This window comes from Physeter macrocephalus, chromosome 7 (assembly GCF_002837175.3).
Source record: "Physeter macrocephalus isolate SW-GA chromosome 7, ASM283717v5, whole genome shotgun sequence".
Lineage (NCBI taxonomy): Eukaryota > Metazoa > Chordata > Mammalia > Artiodactyla > Physeteridae > Physeter > Physeter macrocephalus.
In genome coordinates, this window is record NC_041220.1 from 33,086,478 (window position 1) to 33,112,805 (window position 26,328).

Sequence of the window (26,328 nt, forward strand, 5' to 3'; positions counted from 1 at the left end):
GCCCGTGCACCACAACTACTGGGCCTGAGCTCTAGAGCCCGTGTGCCACAACTACTGAGCCCTCATGCCACAACTACTGAAACCCACGTGCCTAGAGCCCATGCTCCGCAACAAGAGAAGCCACCGCAATGAGAAGCCCTCGCACCGCAACGAAGAGTAGCCCCCGCTCACTGCAACTAAAGAAAGCCCACGCACAGCAAAGACCCAAAGCAGACAAAAATTAAATGAATTTTTAAAAATAAAAAAAATAAAATAAAATACCTGTAATTATGCTGTTTATGTAAATATTTGTGTATTTTACTCTAGCTCCAATATACTAGGATCCTGAAGAAACTCCATTTCTGCCATGCTAGTAACCATAAAAAAAATACACACACGTATATATCAAAATTAACCTAAACCTTGTTTAATTACCTAACCACAGGTCAGAATAAATTAAGAAAAGACTCTGAAGAAGTGTCACAACATATTTAAAGTGGTACTGTGTAATACAGAAAACTTTGGTATATACTCATAAATACATTTTAAGATCACTGTGCAGATACATAACTCCAATCCTCCAGGGTTAAGGCAAGTATCTAAAAGTAATAACTCTAAGTATAAAAATCCATTCTAAAGTACATGGACCTCAAAAAATGCTAGTTTCCTTTCTCACATCTTAACTGACAAAATCCTAGTTCCTCAATTTGTCTCTAAGGTCACAGTAGAAAAATGCTAATTCTATTATGGACCACTGGTCTCCAGAAACATAATCAATTAGAAACTACATATAAACAACTATAATCAGATTGAGCTTTTTATTTGAGTGTCAGTAAATTTGAAGAAAGAGAAAGGCAAGAGAAAAATTCAAAACTTTTGCCTCAGGACTTCCTTGGCGGTCCGGTGGTTAAGACTCTGTGCCTCCACTGCAGTGTTCGGTCCCTGGTCGAAGAAAATCCCACATGACACGCGGCCAAAAAAAAAAAAAAATTGCCTCAAGTGAAAAAAGGAATTATAACACTTGATTCACTAAATTGAAAGCCATTAATGTCTAAGTAAAAAGAGAAATGTATGAGAATTTAGGAAATTTGGGTTCCAGAACCAGTTCTGGCCCTAACCAGCTGGCCTACCTTGGACATGTCTCTGATCCTCAATTTCCTCACCTAAAAATTGACAGGATTAGAGTGTTATTTCTAAGATTCCTTCCATGCTCTGACAGGCTATAACAGGTTCTGTAACATGCTAAGATATGCAAATACAGGCATATCTCATTTTATTGTATGCACTTTATTGCGCTTTGCTCATGTCTCTGTGTTACATTTTGGTAATTCTCACAATACTGCAAACTTTCTCATTATTATTTTATATATATATGTGTGTGTGTGTGTATATACATATATAATTTTTTTTTTTTTTGCAATGGCCTAATGAACAAAAATTTTATTTCTCTTGCCTCTAACAGCGTAAAAGGTATAGGTCAGCAGCGCAACTCTGCTCCTCATGCTCACTCAGGGACTTAGATTCTTTCTAAATCATTGCTCCTCCATCGTTGCTCCTGGGTGTCATTTTCAAAAATGGAGCTGTCCCGTTTGAGGCTTCTGCCATCACTGGTGCCTGGCAGGGATCACCCTCACAGCAGCAAAGGCCTCAGGCCATTCACCCCAGTCAAGGTTCAGAAAACTCTTCCAGGGCCAGAAACTCTTCTAGGTATCTCATTATTATCACATTTATTACGGTGATCTATGATCAGTGAACTTTGATGTTACCATTGTAATTGTTTTGGCATGTTTTACCAATAAAGTTTTTTTAAATTAAGGTATGTACATTTTATTTTTAGATATAACAGTACTGCACACCTAATACACTACAGTGTAAATATAACTTTTATATGTACTGGGAAACCAAAAAATTTGTGTGACTCACTTTATTGTGATATTCACTTTATTGTGATAGTCTGGAATTGAATATGCAATATCTCCTAAGTATGCCTCTAGCTCGAAACAAAACAATACATTAAGGCTAATTAAGAAGGGGAGAAATTGTCAAGAACCAGAAATGAAAAAATCAAAGGACAATCATCTCAAGGATAGAACCTAGAAGGGAAAAATTAGAGACTATTTTAAGCAACTGACTGACTAAATTCACATCCCACAAGAGGATTAAACAATGTTACCAACAAATTTTTGTGGTTTTTAATTCTTTCTGAATACATATGTTAGAGCTTGCAGAGAACATCACTTCAACCACAGAAAGAACTGAGTATGATTCTTATTCTTATGTCTTAATTCAAGCCATTGTAGCTTAAAAATGATTTCGCTTAAAGTGATGCAGCTTAAGATGAACAGCAGCATAAAATACTGTAAGACACTTGCCTGGTCAAAGATAAGTAAATATTTTGTTATTCCGTCTTGAATATGCCAGAAACTATGTTAAATATTACAGGTTTAAAAAAACTTACTAGAATGTCTAAAATTAAAAACAATGACAATACCAAGTGTTGTCAAGAATGGAGAACTAGAACTCAACATTACTGGTGGGAAGGCAAAACAGCACAGCTACTTTGGAAAACAGTTTGGCAATTACTTATAAATTTAAAATGCATTTACTATATGAGCCAGCAAGCGTACTCTTAGCTATTTATCCAGGAAAAATGAAAATATGTCCCCACAGAGACTAGTATACAAATGTTTGGAGGCAGCTTTAGCCATAATAGCCAGGCAGAAACCACACGGTCACTGGATAAACAAATTGTGGCACATGCGTAAAACAGAATACAGCTCAGCAATAAAAAGAAACAAACTATTAATATATGCAAAAACATGAAAGACTCTCAAACGCAATATGCTAGGTATGAGAAGCTAGTCACAAAAGGCTACCCACTGCATGATTTCATTTTTATTTGACATTCTGGAAAAGACAAAATGATAGGGACAGAAATCAGATGAGTGTTTGTCAGGGTCTGGGAATGGGGCAGAGAGGACTGATGTAGTCAGGGGCAGAAGAGACCTTTCTGGGGTGATAAAAATATCCTACATCTCAACTATGATGATGGTTACAGGACAACGTACATCAAACTCTACACTAAAAGCAATGAATTTATTCTATGTATATTATACCTTAATAAACCTGACTTTAAAAAAGAAGATAATAAAGGTAAAATCTCTGGTTTCAAGCTCATGGTCTAGTGGGAGAAATATATAAACATATAATTATAATGGAGCTAAGTAAATGCTATAAGTTATGAAGAAAGTTCTGTCGTGGAATGGACAGAGAACATCTGTCTCAGAGTTGGGCCAAGAGTTGGGATTTTTAGAGAAGATGATATCCAAGCTGTCTTAAAGTATGAGCATGACTATGACAGGCAGAAAAGGAAAAAAAGCATCCAAGTAGGAGAAGAGTTGAAAGAAAAGCACAGAGGTTGTAAAGGCAAGACCTATTAAAAGAATAAGAAAAAGTTCAGTATGGCTTGAATATGGTATATAGAGAGAACATGATGAGAGAGGAAAGGAAGTGCAGGAGGAGCTGCGGCTTCATAGACCATGCTGTGGAATGGCATGGAAGAGGAAAAGAACAGTTTGAAAGGCCTTAAAATAATACTACCAAGAGATACCTGGGGTTGAAATTAAGAAGTAGACTATTTGGTGTCACACTGATTGTGGGAATGAGGAAGGAAGGCAAGTCAAGGTTAAGTCAAGTTTCTGGTAAAGGGAAAGTGATAGCATTGAAATGAGGACTTCAAAAGGAAATACAGGTTTGTTTGATAATCTTAGGAGGGAATCATCAGCTTCTGTTTTCCTATCTACTAATTCGGTTACTTGCCTGTAACTAAAATTGATTATTATAAATGATATATTTGGGGCTTCCCTGGTGGCGCAGTGGTTGAGAGTTCGCCTGCCGATGCAGGGGACACGGGTTCATGCCCCGGTCCGGGAAGATCCCACATGCCGCGGAGCGACTGGGCCCGTGAGCCACGGCCGCTGAGCCTGCGCGTCCGAAGCCTGTGCTCCGCAATGGGAGAGGCCACAGCAGTGAGAGGCCCGCGTACCGCAAAAAAAAATATAAAATAAAATAAAAAATAAATTATATATTTGAACTACTGTATAAAATAACTGTAGGAAATAGAGGCAACACAGCATAACCTCACCAGAATCTTTACAATGTCTTAAGAGACAGCAGTCAAATAGTTATTTTAAAACTAAAAATTTTTTTAAAAATTGAAAGGATGAAAGAAATAAAATTAGAAGAGGAAAAACTTATCAGATTTAAATACAGTAGTTCCCCCTTTATCCATGGTTTCACTTTCCACAGTTCCAGTTACCCTAGGTCAACCATGGTCCAAAAATATTAAATGGAAAATTCTAGAAATAAACAATTCATAAGTTTTAAGTTACATGCCATTCTAAGTAGAGTGATGAAATCTCGAGCCATCCCGCTCCATTCCACCCAGGCCACGAATCACTCCTTTGTCCAGCATATCCCACTATTTTAGTCACTTAATAGCCATCTAGGTTATCAGATCGACTGTTGAAGTATCAGTGCTTGTGTTCAAGTAACCCTTATTTTACTTAATAATGGCCCCAAAGTGCAAGAGTAGTGATGCTGGCAATTTGGATATTCCAAAGAGAAGCTGTAAAATGCTTACTTTAAGCAAAAAGGTGAAAGTCCTCGACTTAATAAGGAAAGAAAAAAATCATGTGCTGAAGGTTGCTAAGATCTATGGTAAGAACAAATCTTCTATCCACGAAATTGCAAAGAAGGAAAAAAAGAGCCATGCTTGTTTTGCACTCACACCTCAAACTGCAAAAGTTATGACCACAGTACATGTTAAGTGCATAGTTAAGATGGAAAAAGCATTAAATTTGTACAGCCATAACTAGGAGATGCTGTAGATTCAGTTCCAGACCACCAAAATAAAGTAAATACTGCAGTAAAGTGAGTCGCAAGAATTTTTTGCTTTTCCAGTGCATATAAAAGTTATGTTTACACCATACTACAGTTTGTTAAGTGTGCAATAATAGCATTATGCCTCAAAAAAAGTACATACCTTAATTTAAAAATACTTTATTGCTAAAACATGCCAAAACAACCACAGAAGTAACATCAAAAGATCACTGATCACAGATCACCATAATAAATATAATGAAAAAGTTTGCAATACTGTGCAAATTACCAAAATGTGACACAGAAACATGAACTGAGCAAATGCTTTTGGAAAAATGGCACCGATAGACTTGCTCAATGCAAGGGTGCCACAAACCTTCAATTTCTAAAAAATGCAGTATCTGTGAAGTGTAATAAAACAAGGTCTGCCTGTATAAGATATTTTGAGAGTGAGAGAGACCACATTCACAAAACTTTTATTACAGTATATTGTTATAATTGTTTTATTTTATTATAAGATATTGTTGTTAACCTCTTACTGTGCCTAATTTATAAATTAAAGTACATCACAGGTATGTATGTATAGGAAAAAACATAGTGTAAATAAGGTTTGGTACTATCCACGGTTTCAGGTATCCACTGCAGTCTTGGAAGGTAACCCTGAAAATAAGGGGGGACCGCTGTACTGCGTAAGCTTTCCAAGTTACATATTAGGGCCCCAATTTTTATTTGAAAATCAATTATGTGAAATCTAGAAAATATTTTCCCAAAGAAAAAATAGAATACAAAGTATAGCTGAATTCTAGAATTATACCAGTGTTATACAAACCTACTAAAGAACCAACTTCACTACCACCACCGAAGCACAATGGTTAAAACAGGTTGCTCTGAAGCTGAACTGCCTGGGGTTCAACTTCTATCTCCTCCGCCATTTACTGTGTGACCTTGGGCAACTTAATTAACTATGTAAGCCTAAGACTCCTCACACCTTTAAAATGGAGATGATAATATCACCTACCTCACAGAGTTACCATGAGGATTAAAAGAAATAATCATTTAAAGCATTAAGCACATTCATTCATCCAACAAATATTTACTGAGCACCAACTATGTGTCAGGCATTACTCTAAGCACTGGCAATAAAGTGGTAAACAAGCCAAAAAATGGAACTTACATTCTAATATAAGGAAAAACAAAATAAAATATCTGATGGAGATAAACACTATAAAAATAAAGCAGGATATAGGAGATAAAGAGTGAAAATGAGGGTACCCGTTTGGTAGTAGGTAAAGGTTCTCTAATAAGGTAACATCCGAACAGAGACCTTAAGGGAATGAAGGAGAGAGTCATGTAGATAACTAGAGGAAGAAATCAGATCCATTTCTGGCAATACAGAAGACTTAGGTGTCCAGAAAAACACTTGTTCAGAATTCCTTAAAATGTTGATTGTTAAACAAACAAACAAACAAAAATTTCATGAATGGCTGAACTAGAGAGAAACCAAGGAAAATCTTTGGAGGTAAAAAACAACCGAGTTTCAGCAAACGCTGAGGCCAGTATCTGCCCTGGGAGCATCCACCAACCTCTAGTGGTTTAGAAATTGAGTCTTAAGGGGGAGAAGGACAAAAGCTTGGGGCCTAAAGAATGTGCGGAATCTGAAGGGCAACACTGTCGGTGGGTGAACGGGTGTGGTAACAGGGACAGGACACGCTCATCATAAGCAAGTGGACATATTTGCTGGTCTCAACCTGAGTAGAAGAGAAAAAAAGAAGTCTCCCTCCTCTCACTCCAATTTGGGACCAGAACTCATACTACCTGTGAGGTCTAACAAAACTCAAACTAAAAATTTAGTTTCAAGAGATTCAGAATTTGAAGACACTGGAGCATGACAGAAGCAAACACCAAACCACCAGGAGGAGTGCACTTTAAACCAGACATCAAACTATACTCAAAAATAATAATCCATAGAACAGGGACTTCCCTGGTGGCGCAGTGGATAAGACTCCGCGCTCCCAATGCAGGAGGCCCAGGCTCGATCCCTGGTCAGGGAACTAGATCCCACATGCATGCTGCAACTGAGTCTGCATGCCACAACTAAGGAGCCTTGGAGCTGCAACTAAGAAGCCCACCTGTTGCAACTAAGACCCGGCATAAATAAATAAATAAATATTTTAAAAGGCCTCATCTCCAAATACAGACACATTTAAAAATAATAATAATAATAATCCATAGAACAAAAGCTCATTGTTTTTTTTAAATATCACAAAATAATGAAGAAACAAACCCCCAAGAAACAGCAGAACAAGCTTTACAGAAACAGACTCCAAACACTGAAAAAAATAAAAATGATCATATACACAATATTAAAATGTTAATGTTTAAGGAAATAAAAGAGATATTGTAAGTATGACTAAGGAAAAGAAAGTGTAAAAATATGAATATGAAAAAATCAAACAGAAATTCAAGATATAAAAATTATAATTTATATTTATATTACAGTATATTGTTTATTGATATATATTATTAGATAACTGAGAGGAGATCATTCTAGGCAGAGAGAGAAACAAAAGTAAAGGAGCCCCTGCATCCAGAATGGACTAAACCAGAGTAGAATAAGGACAAAGAAGTACTACTTAGTAGGTCACAAAAACACTCAATAAATACTAGCTATTATCTCATAGATTCTATGGGGAAAATTTAGATAATGGAAGTAGTCATTTTTTTCTTTCCCATTTCAGCATCACATATAGCAGCCAGAGCAGAGCTCTAGAAGACCCCAATTAGGTTCAGAAGAGAATAAGAAAACACTGGTTTTCTATGAAGTGGGAAGAGTCTCAAGGAGTAGTCTCAATGTCAAAAAGGAAATCTGGGTCTTGTGTGAGCAAGGTAGAGAAGAAGGAAGATGGAAAAGTATCCCCATGTGATTCAGAAGATAAATATCCAGAGGCAACAATGATCAACAGAAAAAAAGGAGCCATTAAAATTGTCATTTCAAACTTAAGTATCAATTATTATTAATTAGGACATCCTCTCAGTATTCAAAAATTTCACAAGTGAAGTCAACATTCCATTTCATTCCTTAAAAAACTAAAAACAGAACTACTATATGACCCAGCAATCCCACTAAAGGGCATATAACCAGAGAAAACCATAATTCAAAAAAACACATGCACCCTAATGTTCATTGCAGCACTACTTACAATAGCCAGGACATAGAAGCAACCTAAATGTCCATCAACAGACGAATGGATAAAGAAGATGTGGTACATATATACAATGGAATATTATTCAGCCATAAAAAGGAACAAAATTGGGTCACTTGTAGAGACACAGATGGACCTAGAGACTGTCATACAGAGTGAAATAAGCCAGAAAGAGAAAAACAAATATCTTATATTAACGCATACATGTGGAATCTAGAAAAATGGTATAGATGATCTTATTTGCAAAGCAGAAATAGAGACACAGATGTAGAGAACAAATGTATGGACACCATGGGGGAGAAGGGGGGTGCGTGGGATGAACTGGGAGATTGGGATTGACATATATACACTATTGACACCATGTATAAAATAGATAACTAGGGCTTCCCTGGTGGCACAGTGGTTGAGAGTCCACCTGCCGATGCAGGGGACATGGGTTCGTGACCCGGTCCGGGAAGATCCCACATGCCGCGGAGCGGCTGGGCCCGTGAGCCATGGCCGCTGGGCCTGTGCGTCCAGAGCCTGTGCTCCACAACGGGAGAGGCCACAACCGCAAGAGGCCCGCGTACCATAAAAAAAAAAAAGGTAACTAATGAGAACCTTTGTATAGTTCAGGGAACTCTACTCAATGCTCTGTGGTGACCTAAATGGGAAGGAAGTCCAAAAAAGAGGGGATATATGTATATCTATAGCTGATTCACTTTGCTGTACAGTAGAAACTAACACAACATTGTAAAGCAACTGTACTCCAATAAAAATTAATTAACAAAAAAAGTACCAGTTAAAAAAAGAAAAAAATACCATTCCATAGCAATGAGAATTTAGAATAAATGAAACTTCCAAACACAGGCCAAAATTTTTCATTTTAACTATTTGATTTAATGTTAAACTTTTTCCAAATCTTTTCAAGAGATACTATAATGACAAATAGAAAATTACTAATTTACTTTTCTTTTCTTCCATACTTCTGCCCTCAGGCTAAGGTACTATATAACAAAACCAAGAACAAAACACCAGTAATACAGATTAAGAATAATATTTATCAATCACAAATAAGATGTATGATTAGTCCCTAAATATTAAAGAGTTGGTCATTTCATTTTTTTCCTGATTATCAGAATAGAAGAAAATTGATTGGTGGATATCTTAAACATATACGAGTAACCATGTACCATTTGACACACAGGGAAACTGATGTAAAAAAATCAAAGTATGCACTGTTAAATCAATGATAAAATTTTAAGATAATTCATTTTCTCAAAGCTTATCATTCTTTACTATGTTTCTAATTATCATGAACTAGTTTTTCAATAAATACAATTCTTGAGAAATTTAGTTAAGTGGCCATCTTCTACAATTCTAATATGAGCACCCACCTTAAATTAATAGTCACACAGTAAAATATAGTGTACAGGATTCAGGCTCAAACAACCTGGGTCCAAACCCCATCTTAATAACTATGGGACTTGAGCATCTTTAACCTCTCCAATCCTACTTTCTTATTATAAAACAAGTTTAATAAAGTACTACCTCAAAGAGTTGTGTAGATTAAATGAGATAATACTTGTAAAAAACACTTATGTTGGCTACATGTAATCAACAGACTCAGTCACACAGCCTGACTTAGATCCAGTTTCACCCCTATTACGTATGGATCACAGGACAAAGCATTAATTTCAATCTTTCCTTCTGGAGCACCACTTGCATAATTTAATATAACTGTTCATGCACAGCATATTTAGCACCACAGAATAAAAGTCAATGTCTAATAATATAAACTAGAAAAATATTTGAACTATATGATATGCTGAATTTTGAACTTGACTAAACTGAGGAATTTTCTTTATTTCAAACAGTTAAGTTAAATAAATCAGCAAAATAGTCCCAACAAATAGAAATGGCTCCTAAAATTTTTATGTCAAAAGCCATCTTGTCAATTTAAGTGTAGCTCCTAAGAGATTAACAAATGGTTCCACAAATAACAAATGCTGGTGAGGATGTGGAGATAAGGGAACTCTATACACTGTTGGTGGGAATGCAAATTGGTGCAGCCACTGTGGAAAACAGTATGGAGGTTTCCCAAAAAACTAAAAATAGAACCACCATATGATCCAGCAATTCTACTCCTGGGTATATATGCAAAGAAAATGAAAACACTAACCTGAAAAGATACATGAAGCCCAATATTCATGGCAGCATTATTTACAATAGCCAAGATATGGAAGCAACCTAAGCGTCCAACAACAGATGAACAGATAAAGGTGTGATACATACACACAGACACACACACACACACACACACACACACACACACACACACACACACACACACACACTGGAATACTACTCCACCATAAAAAATAATGAAATTTTGCCATTTGCAACAACATGGATGGACTTAGAGGTAATACGCTTAGTGAAAAACATTAAAGAAAGACAAATACTGTATGATATCACTTATATGTGGAATCTAAAAAAATATAACAGGGGACTTCCCTGGTGGTCCAGTGGTTAAGAATCCACCTTCCAATGCAGGGGATGCGGGTTCGATCCCTGGTCGGGGAACTAAGATCCCACATGCCAAGGGGCAACTAAGCCTGCAAGCCACAACTACTGAGCCCACGCACCACAACTAGAGAGCCCATGCACCACAACTACTGAGCCCGCGCACCACAACTAGAGAGAAAAGCCTGCACCATAACTAGAGAAGCCCTTGCCCTGCAATGAAGAGCCTGCACACTGCAACAAAAGCCTGCGCACTGCAATGAAAGATCCAGCATGCCTCAATGAAGATCCCACGTGCTGCAACTACGACCCGATGCAGCCAAAAAAAAACAAAAACAAAAACAACAAACAAGTGAATATAACAAAAAAATAAGCAGACTCACAAATATAGAGAACAAACTAGTGGTTACCAGTGGAGAGAGGGAAGGGAAGGCAATATAGGGGTAAAAGATTAAGGGGTGCAAACTATTAGGTATAAAATAAGCTACAAGGATATACTGCACAACACAGGGAATATAGCCAATATTTTACAACTTTAAATGGAGTATGATCTTTAAAAATTGTGAATCACTATGTTGTACACCTGAAACTTACATAATATTATAAATCAACTATACCTCATTAAAAAATAATAAATAAACAAACAAATGGTCATCATTTGCCTTGCTTACTGCTATTTTATTTCAAAAGTTCATCCCTGGGCAGATGAAAATATTAAAAATAGTAAAACTATAAAGTTCCCTGTTAATACAAATGAGATTTCTATGCAGGTTATTAGCATTCCAGCTAAATGATTAAGAACTTACAAAGAATTAAGATTCAAAGAACGGTAGTGTATTGTTCTAAGTTGTTTGTTTTAAGTGGGTAGGGGTTGGAAGAAAAAAGCTGAATTCCTTTCACTATCCCAAAACATTCTATAATTCTAAAATCTCAGAAAACTCAGATAAATACCAAAATTTAAAACACTACATCCATATACAAAATTTCCCAAGAATCTATATTTGGTTTTGGAAACATAGGGTTGCTTTCTAACATAAAAACTGCTCAACTGCCTGCATATAAAGGTAAGAATTTGAAGAAGATGAAAAATGACAAATCTTCTTTACCTACAATTGCTTCATTGATCTACAACAGAACTCCATTATCTGGACTTATCTAAGGTAATAATCTTCCAAATTATTGCCAGATAGGAAAAACCATGGCCTAATGTAGTCTAAATTGGTGCTATAATTTATTCACTGGCTATTATATACCAATTGCTTTGTATTACTTTATAGTTATACCTTATAGTTCCAGCAAGACAGTGAGTAGACTAAGATAACCTAAAAACTATCATTTCACAAATACCTACAAATATTAAATATAACAAAAAATACTTTTCACTATAGAGCTGAACTTGCAAGAAAGAAAAGGCAACTCCAAGAGACCAAAATGAAGAAGAAACAGGAAAACAATAAGTATTTGAACTGCTATTACAATTGCTGAAGGGGTTCAGAAGGGGAAGCTACTAAGCTAGAGACTTAAATTTTAATGCTTATGTAGAAACACAAAATACAGTGTGGTGCCCACTCAAGGAATGAAATCTCCATATAAACACGGGACTCTCAAAAGGTAAAAAAGCAGATCCTCCCCACAACCTGTCCCGCCACCCCCCCCAAAAAAAATCCATCCACTGGCACAGGGAAATTACAAATTACTAGTCTTTGGCTGGGCTACTGAGGAAGGAAGGAAGGGAGGGATGGAGGGAGGAAGGGAGGCAAGAAGAAAGAAAGATGGAGATAAAGAAATGAACAATAAACTAGAAGAAAAGATATTAGCCGCAGGAAAGATTGAAAATATGAAAGACTAAGAGACATGAAGGAGGGATTTCCCTGGCAGTCCCAATGCAGGGGGTGTGGGTTCAATCCCTGATCGGGGAGCTAAGATCTCATACGCCCTGTGGCCGAAAAACCAAAATATAAAACAGAAGCAATATTGTAACAAATTCAATAAAGACTTAAAAAAAAAAATAGGTCCCCATCAAAAAAATCTTAAAAAAAGGGATGAAGGATAGAAAGAAAAAAAACCCCAACATGTCATGTATTACGAGTTCCAAAATGCAAGTATGTTAAATAAAGAAAAGACATTATTCATGAGAATTCTCCAGAACTAATGAAAAACATGAATCTTCAGATTCAGGAAGCACAGCCACCCCTAGACAAGTTATGGTGAAACTACAGAACCCCAAAGTCAAAGAAAAAATTTAAAAGCAACCACAGAGACAGATTATCTGTAAAGTTAAATCAGAATGATAATTGTGACAATTTTAACAACAACAAAAGAGACTAGAGGAAAACAGAATAGTATCTTCAAAATAGTAAGAGAAAATAACTGTCAACTAGAATTCTGCACCCAGCTAAACTATATTCAAGAGCAAGGTCAATATAAGGACATTTTTAAACAAATACTGAGAGAGTTTACCACTCAAAGACCCTCATTAAAAGAACTGCTGAAGAATACACTTCAGAAAGAAACAGAACCAAGAAATAAAGAGTGAGATGCGAGATGTACCTGAGCCAACCATTTAGTAAACATACTGGAAAATCTAAGAACTATGAAGAAATACAATCTTCCTTGTTCTCCAATATTCAGTGCCCCTCTATGCAAGAGGATTATATATACCTACCCTGTGAAACTCACACATGGTACGATAAACACTAGCAAGGACATGTGATTTCCTTCAGTCAATGAAACGTGAATGGAAGTGACATGTCACTGTGAGCAGAAGCTACAAGAGCCATTACACATGGTTCATCATGTTCTCTTTTCCTTTCAAGGGCAATCCAAGTTCAATATTGTACAAATGAAGTTTAAGGCAGAGAATGGCAATAGATAAGCCAAGATCCAAATTACTTGTATATCATAATAAAGAACTTGCCTTTATCCAGAAGAGAATGAAAAACTATTTCTGCCCCATAAATATTTGCTGAATGAATGATGGATCAGTCCCACTGGAAATATTTACTTGTTTCATAAAAGAGAAGTAGTGTCATATTACTAAGTCATAAGTCTAGTCAAAATAGCAATATGTAAAAATGATCCACTTTAAAATCTTATTCAAGTTGATTCTTTGACTTTGACGTCTTACTTAAAAATTTAAATGCTAAACTCTAGTTAAATTCACACTCTAATCCATAGGAAAAAAGAATAATCTTGCCCCCTAAATTTATTCAGTAAATCTATCATGGAAGCAAATCAACTTCAAGGAAAGGTCATTTGAATACTAGAGGCCCATTAACACATCTTGACAAATATGAAAGACAACAGCTGGTATTCTCTTCTGTAACTGATTAATAAAAGCATCATCCTTTCCTATTTAGTGCTCGATGTGGTCAATATATGAAAGACAAAAAAAGGTGATTAAAATTTCACTTTTTTATAGGATCAATATACAAGGTCATTTCAATCTTGCAAGCTAAATAAGCCAACTAAATCTTGACTGTGAGAGTAAAAAAGCAAACTCCAGCACCTTTGAAAATGATTAACTATGTCATTAATTCCATCCAATATGAATATCACATTCCTTAAAAACTCCCTTCTCCTATTACACATTTTAAGTTATTTAAAGGGGAAAACAAACAAATTAACCTTACCTGCCTCAAGCCAAATCTTGATGATGTTAGGCAAGTTTTAAACAATCTAGATACTTTTCCAGACACTGATCAATTACATGATTGAAAGATGCCTTAAGCCACTATTTCCAGTTTAAGGTTCTATATATGGCTTAGTGTTTAAGAGCTCAGGTTGTAGATTCCCTGAGTTTGAATCTCAGCAACATTACTTGCTCAGTGACGTGAGCAAGTTACTTAGCCTCTCTCTCAGTTTCATCATTTATAAAGTAAATATTACAATAGCACAGTCCAATCTGCTATAACATATCTTTGCCTTGAATCACCTCCTACAAGATTGTTAAAGAGCAGAATAATGCAGGTATAGTGTGGAAGTGATGTTGGTTCATATGTAGTTTCTTCCAAAAGAATTAAAGAGAAATTCTTCACAATACATAAAGATCTGAAGAAAACATGAAAATTTACAGAACTGCTTTCCTTTAATGAAAATAGTGCTTGGTTTAATGATTGCAAAAACTACAGCTGACCCTTGAACAATGTGGAGATTAGGGGGGCCAACCCTCCCTGCAGTCCAAAATCCACATATAATTTATAGTCGGCCCTCCATATATGAGATTCCTCCGCATCCTTGGATTCAACCAACATGAATCGTGGAGTACCGTAGTACTTACTATTGAAAAAAATCCACGTATAAGTGGATCCGCACAGTTCAAACGCATGTTGTTCAAGTGTCAACTGTATTACGCTTTTCCCATAACATTTAGTATCTGACGATCTACAAGTACAGATGAAGAAATGCAAAGACATTTCCAAAAAAAAAAAAACAGATCTACATCTCAAAGAAGGAAGCACAGGTTCCAGGTTTAATACCACAAAAGTGACTGTGATGCTAAGGTGAAAGTATCAGTAGAGACTTAACCTTGCTAGTATTTTCATTAAGGTTACTGATTTTGTTAATATTCTCGTTACAAAATTCCAGAGGTTTTGAATGGGCCACCTCATTCCTATTTTTACCCCAGTAAGCCCTGTTATTTTTAGTCCACTGTTGTAGAACACAAGACATTTTGGCAGAAAGACCTACACCTGATTGTGAGAATTGTAAAAAGTAAATGTGGATAATACACATTTAAAATGGAACCTGGCACATTCAATAAATCTTAGCTATTGCTATTACCTACTGTAACCCAAAATAATGAATTAACTTCACCTCAAAAGCATACCAATTATCAATATATTTTTCCCCAAACTCAAGAGCCACAGATCATCTCACCATCACTGAAAATTAAAACTTACCCCCAAAAAAGTTTGAAAACAGATTAAGAACCATAAGCCCACCAAATGTTTTAGTAAACTAACAAAATAACCCACTCACACTTCTGGCCACAGGCACTGTCTCACCCATGCACTGACAAGAAAGTCACCTACAGTAAGGAAAATTATTCTGAAATGCTTTGGATTTTGTGTCTGCTTGATACCTATTAATTTCACGGTAGCATTGTCTAAGAAAACAAGTTGGTGATACTGTTAATAATAATTTTATAATATCTTTATATAATTTTCTTTAATAATTAATATCTTCTCCATTTTAGATACCAATGAGCCTCATTGGTGCTTACTCTGTTTCTAGAAAAGATTTGTTGATATCCCATTTAAACTGATTAATTACCATATTACTATCAGGATTGACTTTTTAAGTTTCATGTATTAATTACCATATTACTATCAGGATTGACTTTTTAAGTTTCGTGTATTAACATCAAATCCACACTTTCAAAAAAATACTCTGTGTAAAAAGTTTTATATGTGCATGTGTGTGTTCATAAGCTTTGAGATATAATGATTATTTTTATTCAAGATATTGAAGCCCAGGGACTTCCCTGGTGGCACAGTGGTTAAGAATCCACCTGCCAAAGCAGGGAACATGGGTTTGAGCCCTGGCCCGGGAGGATCCCACATGCTGCAGAACAACTAAGCCTGTGCACCACAACTACTGAGCCTGCACTCTAGAGCCCGCGAGCCACACCTACTGAGCCCGCGTGCCACAACTACTGAAGCCCACATGCCTAGAGCCCTGCTCTGCAACAAGAGAAGCCACCACAATGAGAAGCCCTCGCACCACAACAAAGAGTAGCCCTTGCTCACCCCACAACGAGAGAAAGCCCGTGTGCAGCAACGAAGACCCAATGCAGCCAAAAATAAATAAATGAATAAATAAATAAATTTACATTAAAAAAAAGATATTGAAGTCCAAAGATAATAAAGACTGGATTCAATTAGGTACTACATATAGAATTTAAGATAATATACTTATATTACTTTATGAGAAAAGTATTTTCACTAGAAACAACAAAATCTAAATACCTCATCAGAGGCCATAGTTTTAAAAGATTTACTATAGTTTATAAATAAAAATACCACACCACTTAAGTGATTATTCATGAACAAAGATCCTATTAGGCAAGGTGAAAATCTTTTTCAGTTCTCAAGCAATAGATTTATCTCTAACAAAACGTAGTTAATTGAGACCTCATCAGTTTTTCATCTTTCTGTAAGAATCTATAGAGAAAATCCAGCCCCTCACCTCTCTCTAAAACTGTAATTTTTATAGAACATAAATTACTAAATTAGTCTGGTCAAGAGAAGTCTAAGAAGTAAATGCAAAAACCCAGGTGTAACAGACAGCAAAACACAGATCATGAACATCAGATAGTTACATAACTTTAGAAGTCATTTGGTGTCTAATTTGCTACCCAAAGCAAGAATTCACTCTGTAATATCCCCAATATGCAAACTTCTAAAATCTCCAGCAACAGGAAATTCTCTACTTTACAAAAGCACATTTCAATCACATGTATTATTCTGGGACAAATTCAATTAAATCTTTGAGGAATCAAAACAGATACACATCAAAAAAGTTTTAAAATCTAAAACTCAGAGTGTTTTATTAAATTAGTTTAATCAATTAAAAAGAGTTTGTGTACTCTCAACAGTATTTTCCTTTGCACCATTTCCTTTTGTTTTTTACTTCTTATGTTGTCCCAACAGCTTTTAAGCCAAAGACTCACTGGAAATATACTCAGAGGTAGGTTTCTGAGTATATACTCCATTAGATGAGAGCATATGAACTAATACTAGAGTAAAAGGGAAAAACTACTTTAAGAGCACATTATAAGAGACTATTTTGAAAATAATGAAATTGCTCTTCTTAGGGGTAAAACAGATATTGAAGTAACTCAAAATTATATAATGAAAAATGCAAGCTGCCTGACAAGTATTTTCATAAGAAATAGTCAGAAAATAATAAAAGAAATATGTATTAAGGTTTTAAGAATATACCTTTTGCAGAAAAGAATAATAGATACTAGACTTCCTAATGAATGTAATTTATTTAATGAGGAGATTAAAGCATTTCCATTTAATTTAACAAACACTTTTAAAGTACCAAGAAACACTGTGAAAAGTTCTGGAGGTACAAAGGTAAACAAAATAATTTATTATTATCTAAGTAAGTACTATAAAACAAAATGTATTCTGGACATTTTTCTTGCAAACATACAAAACTATTATAAATGTTTTAAAGAATCTATATATGAAAAGAGATAATTTATAATATAAAAATTAAATATATTTCATTAGTTCAGCTAGGTCAGTATGAGAAACAAAAGGTATGAGAAACAAAAAGCTTACTCAGTTTCCCTTTCTATGAAAGGGAACAAAACAAAAAAAAAAATTCTGAATTTTCAGTTCCCAAATGATTTCCCAGTTCAAAATTGATGTATTCAAAACAGAAACAAGACTGCATACCCGCAGTGGCCTAAGTTATCAATTCTATCACTTCTAAGAAACTATAAGTTATTAAAATATAACAACTCACCCAAATATCTTTTAATTTTCAACATTAATAAACAAGCTAACAATATCTACCCATGAGCTATATAAATGTTCATATACTTTAAACCATTTATTCCTCTTCTGGAAATTTCAGTGCACAAAGATGCCTAGAGAAGCATTTTAATAGCAGCACAAAAACAAAACAAAACAAACTATTTACTCAAAAATAATTCATCTTCTCGTACACTGAAAAGTACAAAACACTGATGAAAGAAATGAAAGAAGATCTAAATAAATGGAAATACATTCCATTTTTTTTAACAGAAATTGACGAGTTCATCCTACAATTCGTATGGAAATACAAAGGACCTAGAATAGCCAACAATCTCGAAAAAGAAAAACAAAGAGGATATACATCCCTATTTCAAAACTTACTACAAAGCTACAGTAATCAAGACAGTTTGGTACTAATGTAAGAACTGACATATGGATCAAAATTAAGAGTTCAGATAAATCCTTACAGTTACAGTCAACTGATTTTTGACAAAGATGCCAAGGCAATTTAATGGGAAAGAACAGCCTTTCAACAAATGGCAGTGAGACAAAAAGATGAATTTAGACCCTTATCTTACCCTTCTTTCACATCATACAAAAATTAACTCAAAATAGATCACAGGCCTAAATGTAAGAGCTAAAAGTATAAAATGTCTTGAACACAGGATGTAAATGTTCTAAAATTAGATTGTGGTAATGCTTGCACAACTCTGGAAACTTACTAAAAATCACTGAATTGTATACTTAAAACAAGTGACTTTCATGGTATGTAAATTACACCTCAATAAAGATGTTTAAAATCAAGTCACCTCTAAAAGTGACAATGGCTATTAAATAAACCCCAAAATAAGAATGAAGTAGTATATTGCAGAGCCAATAGGCTAATAATGACTATATAGAAACAAAAAAATTATAAGATACGGTTGGAATATGATGATTGTAACGATCTAAAATTGCAAATACTACAATAATAGCAAATAGTTATAACTGCACTTAATGTGCCACACATTATTTTAAGTGCTTTACAAGTATTTACTCATTTAATCCTTTCTACAATATAGTTTCCCCATTGTAGAGCTGGGGAAACCAAGTCACAAAGAAGTTAAAAAACTTGTTCAAGGACTTCCCTGGTGGTCCAGTGGTTAAGAATCCACCTTCCAACACAGGGGACGCGGGTTCGAACCCTGGTTGGGGAACTAAGGTTCCACATGCCACAGGGCAACTAAGCCTGCATGCTCTAGAGCCTACGTGCCACAACTAGAGAGCCCCACGCACCACAACTACTGCCCACGTGCCACAACTAGAGAAGAAGCCTGTGCGTCACAACCAAGAGCCCACACACCACAATGAAAGATCCCACATGCTGCAACGAACATACCGCAACTAAGACCCGATGCAGCCAAATAAATAATAAAATAAATAAATATTTTTAAAAATAAATAAATAAAAGAATTTTTAAAAACTTGCTCAAGATCACGACAGGGAGTTGAGAGTGATTTTTTTTTCTCTTTACACAAATATTTTTAACATTACTATTATATTATTATGCATTTGAAAAGGAGAGTAGTGGACATCACTGGCTGCCTATCCAGCATCCATTCACTCTGTGAATTTCTTACCCAGATCTTTGTGTATCCATCCCTCCCCATACAGCCCAAGTACTTTAGAGGAAATTGACCCCATTCTTAGGTACAGCAGTTGGCCCTGGTTTGCTTAAGCCAATCAGCACATTTCAATGGCCACAATCATTGCTTCAGCAGTCCAATCAGGACTCTTGTTTAGAATGTTAGGACAGAGAGACTCTCTCTCCCAAGAGATATGAACAACAATACATATGGCCCCAAGTACCACTGGCATCCATCCCATTACCAAGAGGGGAACAGCAATGTGCTAAAGCTGACATTACAGAAGGGAAAACAGCAACAGAAAGAAACTGGTCTTTAATATTATTGTTACTGTAAATCTTGCCCTACCTTTGGACTTCCTGATAAATGAGCCTATAAATCCTTTCTATTGTGTTTAAACCAGTTTGAGTTTTCTATTATAACATGAAGTATCAATACAAACTGATATGGAGGAGAAGCCCACGAACAAGCATGTTTCTAGAATAGATTACTCTTAACCTTTAAAGTATGATGTCAGGTATTAAGGAGGAAATAATTCTAGATACACACATCAAAATAGAAACATGATGAATGATTACCTTTCTATTAAATTGTTCATATAAAAGCTTGAAAAGAAATTGCCTGCAATTTTATGTCCCACACAGTATTTTTTAATATTTTAATTTGACATTTTAAATGTTATTTTTTTTAAATCTAGATTTCCAATTCTTCCCAAAAAACCAAAAAGTTCACACATCACTGGGCTCATGTTACTGCAGGACAACAGTCAGCTAAAATGGAACAGTAGATGCCCCACAAGTATAGTCTCTGCACAGTCAATACAAACGGAACCTCTGTATGATCTGCTCAGCTTCTACATGTGTTAAGAGTTTGCACCATTAATATCTCGCAGAACCTGTACCAATGCCACATAATGAGTAATGAAAAATTATATTCCATCTTCTAATCTTTAACTCTTTTTTTTTTTGGCCACACTGTGCAGCTTGTGGGATCTTAATTCCCTGACCAGGGTTTGAACCCCAGCCATGGCAATGAAAGCGCCTAGTTCTAACCACCGGACTGCCAGGGAACTCCCTAAGCTTTAACAGTTTAATTAAAATGGTACAGTTACTTTTTGAAGAAAAAAATTTCATGAAAACATGTATCTGTCACCAGCCCACGGGAAACACTATTCTTGAATTAAATAGCATTGAACACCTATAAATACCTGGTGGAAGCCTTAAACTCAGCAGTGAGTTCCTGAAAACATGCCAATATAATTATTTGGGAGTCCAAAAGTTTGACAAATTACTTTAGCATACAGATGGAGACAGAATAAAAATGGTTTTAAATTGCAACAAGAAAAATGTAAAAGTTGACCAGAAGTTTGAAACACTTGAATACACAGGTGTACTATTAATCAAAACTTACCTATAAAACAGATTTGCAAAAGAAATTACAAGAAGGGTGGTAAATTCCAAAGAAATTTATAACAGGGACTTCCCTGGTGGTCCAATGGTAAAGAATCCGCCTTACAATGCAGGGTACGGGGGTTCGATCCCTGGTCAGAGAACTAAGATCTCACATGTCGCGGGGCAACTAAGCCTGCCCGCCACAACTACTGAGCTCGTGCCCCTCAACTAGAGCCCGTGTGCCGCAAGCTACAGAACCCACGTGCTCTGGAACCCATGCGCCACAACTGCAGAGCTCATGCACCCTGGAGTCTGCGCGCCACAACTAGAGAACAGAAAAGCCACACAACACAGCTAGAGAGAAGCCTGCGCACCACAACGAAGAGCCCGCGTGCCAGAGCAAAAGATCCCACATGCCTCAGGGAAGATCCCGCGTGCATTAACTAAGCCCTAACGCAGCCAAAAATAAAATAATAAAATAATAAATAAATCTTTTAAAAAAAGGAAATTTATGACAGTGTAAGGTCAAGCTACATTAGCAAAGTTGGAGGCAGCACTTTGTAAAGAAAGGCTTCTGAAGTTATATGGCTCTACTACCTCTTACTATTTGGACAGCTCTCAGGGAGGGGAGGTTGTTTAATTTTAACAGTACAAACTTTATGGTTTAAAGTAACTAATATGTAATCAATAAGAGAGAATCGGTAGCATACAATCTATTTTAATAAAATGCCTGAAAAGTAGGAAAAAGTTATGATAGCTGCATATATATATAATATAATACATATATAGTATAATATATAATATATATAATAAATTTACTAATGAAAAATCCAATGAACAAAGGATAAAGGAGGAGCATGCATGAGGATTCAGTGATACTGGTAATATGCTGGTTCTTTAGGTTAAATGAAGTTTCACAGGGCTTATAATACTTCATTACTTATACATGTCACACATTCTTTTGTCTGTATCCTATTTTTCACAATTTTAGACACATTAATCCAATATACTGACTGCAAAAAACTTAATAATCAACTTTCTGCATCTACATTCTGAGTGAAAAAACTGACTGAATAACCTGAAAAAAAATTTTTTTTTTACTTTTAAAGTCTTTTTTTTTTTTTTTTTTTTTTCGCAACCACTGCGCCACCAGGGAAGCCCTTAAAGTCTTTTTTTGAAAGCTATTTGAATGGTCAGTAAGAAGATATGAAAACTGAACAAGGTTTCAGCATTCATAATTAGCAGGACCAATGATTTTTCTGTCCTTACGTTGGGGGAAGCTATGCCTAAGCTATAAATATCTGCTTAGGGAAGCAAACAACTCTACATCAACTCGAGACAGATGTATTCCTAGAAGGGTTGTCATTCTAAGCATCACCAATCTGCTTCACCTTTCAGGCTCTCAGTTTCCTTACCTATATAATGAGCTCTATGTATTAAACACTTAATGAGGGAAGAATTTAAAACATATGTAAAGCACCTGGCCCATTGCCTAGCACATAGTAAATTGTAGTAACTTTTTTTAAATCACACTTATTATTAGTTAATGTTAACTTCTTTCTTTGAGTAGAATTGAGACTAAGGCTGATAACTATCGATTAGAAAATATTTAAGTGCAGCAGTACTAACACTGAAATGGACTAGTTTACCAGATTCCCAATATTTTCAGTTCCCAAGATTTTCAAAAAACTGGCCAAGACCCTGTAGGAGCATGAAAAGTTTTGTAAGGGAGAAGGGAAGGAAAAGAACTAATCTAATCCTCTCAGCAACTTTCTCTACCCTACATGAGAGGAGAATGATGGTGAAGAGGAAGTGTAATTGAACAGATTTTCCCTCTCCTTCTACCCAGACACCTACTGACCTGCAAACATGTAGCTATGAAAGACTTAACCAGTCACCTTAAAATCTCTACCAGGTATACAGTTCTAGGCAGCATATGAACGAACTATTACTACAGAATTTGGATTTTCCTTAATGATAAAATGCAAGTGACTCATGTTCGGTCATCCACCTCCACAGAAGACATTCTAAAGAACAGAGGAGTTGGAATCCTCCTTCTGCCAGAGGAATGTTGTGTTTCACACACAAACAACTAATGATGGACTATATCACTACCACAGATTTCTCTTTAACATCCAAGATACATGAGGTTTAGAAAAAGAAAAAAATTGAGAAGGAAAGTTTTCAAGTCTATTTGGAGACAAAGGGATACATAGATTTGCCATTTATCTCCTTCAGATTCACAAACTTTCAAAGTCCACATACACGCAAGATCCCCAAAATGTTTATAACTGTTGAAACTGAATGATAGACACCAGAGTTAATTAAACTGTTCTATTTTTGTGTACACCTGAACATTTCCATAATATGCATATTTTTTTAAAAATGTGTACACGTGTGTCAGTATTTGTATATAAACTCCCAACACAACAAACTGGTAGAGAAATACCCAATTGTTCAAAATTTTCTTATTCCATAGGTAAGTGAATTTCATCAAGCTACTTTCTCATTCCAGAAGTTGTACCACAGGTGACCAGTCCATTAGTAAAGGTCTAGTGAAGGAAATAATTAACTGCCCTGAATAAAACAAGCCTAACCTTGAAAAAATAGAGGCAAAGGGGAAAGGTAATAAACAGTTATTCAACTATTGCACATTCATATTTGTTCCCATCTATTATCTTCTAACACAGGTGAATAGGTGGAAGGGGAAATATCTAAAGGCCAAATTTACTTTTTATATTTTACGCTGATGGGCAACAGAGATCGGAATAAAGAAATCTAAAAAGTCCCCATTAGAAATGATAACCATTTCTAAGACTAACGAAAAAGGGAAGTATCGCATATCCACCTTTTAAAAATAACATTCATAGCTCATAGTAGTATAACCAGCAATTTCCAATGACCAAATATGCTTTGCTGATAGACATGAATTCACAAATGAAATAAAGATTATACTATATCTGCTGCAATTCTCTTTTTAAATTGCCATTCAATATTCACAAGATGTAACCCTAAATTCTTTCCAAAATTTGACTTTTGTTAATCATGTCTAAAAATAAAACTAGTCAAAATTAAATATAAATGCTAACTTTGCAGCAAATTAATCTTTCATCAGCCCTGTGAACAAGAATTTTCTGTTCAAAATTTATGGCAAAACATAACTTAGGCAGACTCGAAAGAGTAGGTAGACATTATTTCTCAAGTCCAAAAAAAGGTCAAAAGAACTTACTTAAAATGTCCGAAATGCACACTTAGATATATATCCCAAGGGGGAAAAAAATTTATAGAATAAAACTCCTCCACTGGAATCCTCCATAATACTTCCATAGCAATAATTATTTCCTTAGGACCAAAGTGATCTGTTCACTTTCTCAAAACCTGGAGCATCTAAGTTTACATAATTCCCCTTAAACTGAAAAATACAAGAAATTGTTTCATTTAGGTCAGCAGAATTTTGTTTCTATCATCAGCCTGAGTAAAGCACATGGCTCCAGCGCTAACGTCTTGTTCCCCAACCCACTGAGAAGAAGATATGCTCGTAAAATAGAGATCTACTTACCAGGTTAAAGACAGTTTCTACAATATCCCTATTGGATACTTCTCCGACTTCAATCAACCCCGTCAACACGGCAAATTTCATTCTGATGCCCCTGATAGGGAGCCCTGGTTTCAGAGACAAGGCACCCCCTTCGGCAGGGGTTTCTTCTCCTTTTCCTCCACCTCCCCCGTCATCACCTGTTGGTGGCGGGGAAGGGGCAATACTGTCTTCACTGGCCATTGCGAGTTCACGATAAAGGACCACTCGGAGTCACTCTGGGACAGCAGTCGCTGCGCTAGTAATAAGCACACAGACGCAACGCAAAACGGAAAGGATCACTCTTCCAAGTTGTGGAGAAACCCCAAAAGCAATTGATGTGGAAAGTCCTTGGCGTCGCCTTCCTCCTCTTGGGGAATATTTGTCCAATCTCTCTCCCCGAGGCTGACAACAACGCCAAACCCTATTGGAAGATTAAATCAATGTTAAATAGGCTAGGTTTTGTTTTAGGGTTTTGCGGGGAGAGAAGGGAGTAGTTAGTGTCCGTCAAATAAGTTCCTCAAAGGACCCCGCTACCAGCCACCCGCTTCCCCGCGCCTTGAGGAGCGGGGTTCTGAGCGAAGGCGGGTTCCAGAGGCCCGAGAACAGGTTCACTCCTCCCCCACACTCTCGCAGGTTCCAGGCGCAGGGCAACCTCTCCTCACAGGTGCACGGAAAAGGAAACTGTCGCTGGGAAAGGGGGTGGGGGGTGGGGGTCAGAGGAAAGCAGGGGTCCCCAAGCTACCCTAGAGGGAGAAAGTTCCTCCTCACCCAGACACTCCGGACTCGTCCTTGCCCCCCGCCAGGCAGCCGCGAGACGGAGGTGGCGGCTGAGATCCAGGGCAGGAAAGGGCGGGGGAAGGGGGCGGTGATGATTCTCAACGCTCGGCCAAGGGGGAGGAGTGGAGCACCTCTCGGGCACCTGAGGTTCGACGGGCAGAGGAGGGGTGGTGTGTGTAGTGGCCAGAAGGGAGGGGAGTCCCGGCGGCTACGACGAAGAGAGGAGGGAGGAGACAGAGGTCAGTGCACCTGATCGCAGCCTCCAAGTTTCCCTAGTCCGCTCCCCGGGAGTCCGCGGCTGCACAGAACTCCATGGCTTCCTGGCGCGCCCCACCCCACCCCACCCCACCCCACCCCTGCGCTCAGCCTTTGCAAAATCAGCCGCTGCCGGCTCTACGGACGCCGCGGCTGAGGCTGCTGCGGGCGGCGAGGATGCTACTGCCACAGATTGCCCCTCCACTGGTCGCGCGGCTGTCCGCGTGCCCACTGAAGCTGCTCCCCGCCGCCATGACAGCGCCGAGGGCGGCCGGGTGCGGCGTGCGCGTGCGCGTGCGCGAGCGCGAGCAAGAGGGAGCGAGCGGCCGGGCGGGCGCGAAGGCGGAGGAGACTGCGCGGCAGCGTGGGGACGCGCGGGCGGCTCCGGCGGCCGGAGAGGGCGGGGCGCGGGCGCGGGCTTGCTGGTAGGACAGCATGTGAGGGCTGGCGCGCTACGCAGGTAGCACCAGGTGTATCCCCGGCCAGAAAAGACCTTTCTTTTCAGAAGCCGACTCTTCCCCAGCCTCCCACTCTCCGACCTGAGAAGGTGCTTTGGCGAGTGCCGAGGCGGTGATTCTGACGCTCCTTCTGTTGTTAAGTTACCGTCGGGCCTCCTGGCGCGGAAGGAACCCGCCCCACGTT

General features: G+C 37.2%; 1 protein-coding gene across 8 annotated transcripts in view; it reads right to left on the reverse strand.

The window, feature by feature from the left end:
• The window catches only part of LRBA (LPS responsive beige-like anchor protein), an 813,910-nt gene extending 788,058 nt beyond the window's left edge, over positions 1-25,852 (reverse strand). For 2 of the 8 annotated variants that reach the window (XM_055085920.1, XM_028491755.2), the window contains exons 1-2: positions 25,423-25,843; positions 24,637-25,075 (exon numbers count right to left, since the gene is read on the reverse strand). In XM_055085920.1, coding sequence (XP_054941895.1) covers positions 24,637-24,855 — 219 coding nt within the window. In that variant the 5' untranslated portion in view covers positions 24,856-25,075; positions 25,423-25,843. Of the gene's footprint in view, positions 1-24,636; positions 25,076-25,422 lie in introns of all 8 variants that reach the window. The other 6 variants (XM_055085924.1, XM_055085922.1, XM_055085925.1 and 3 more) reach the window with 4 other exon arrangements.
• Between the last annotated feature and the right edge of the window lie 476 nt (positions 25,853-26,328).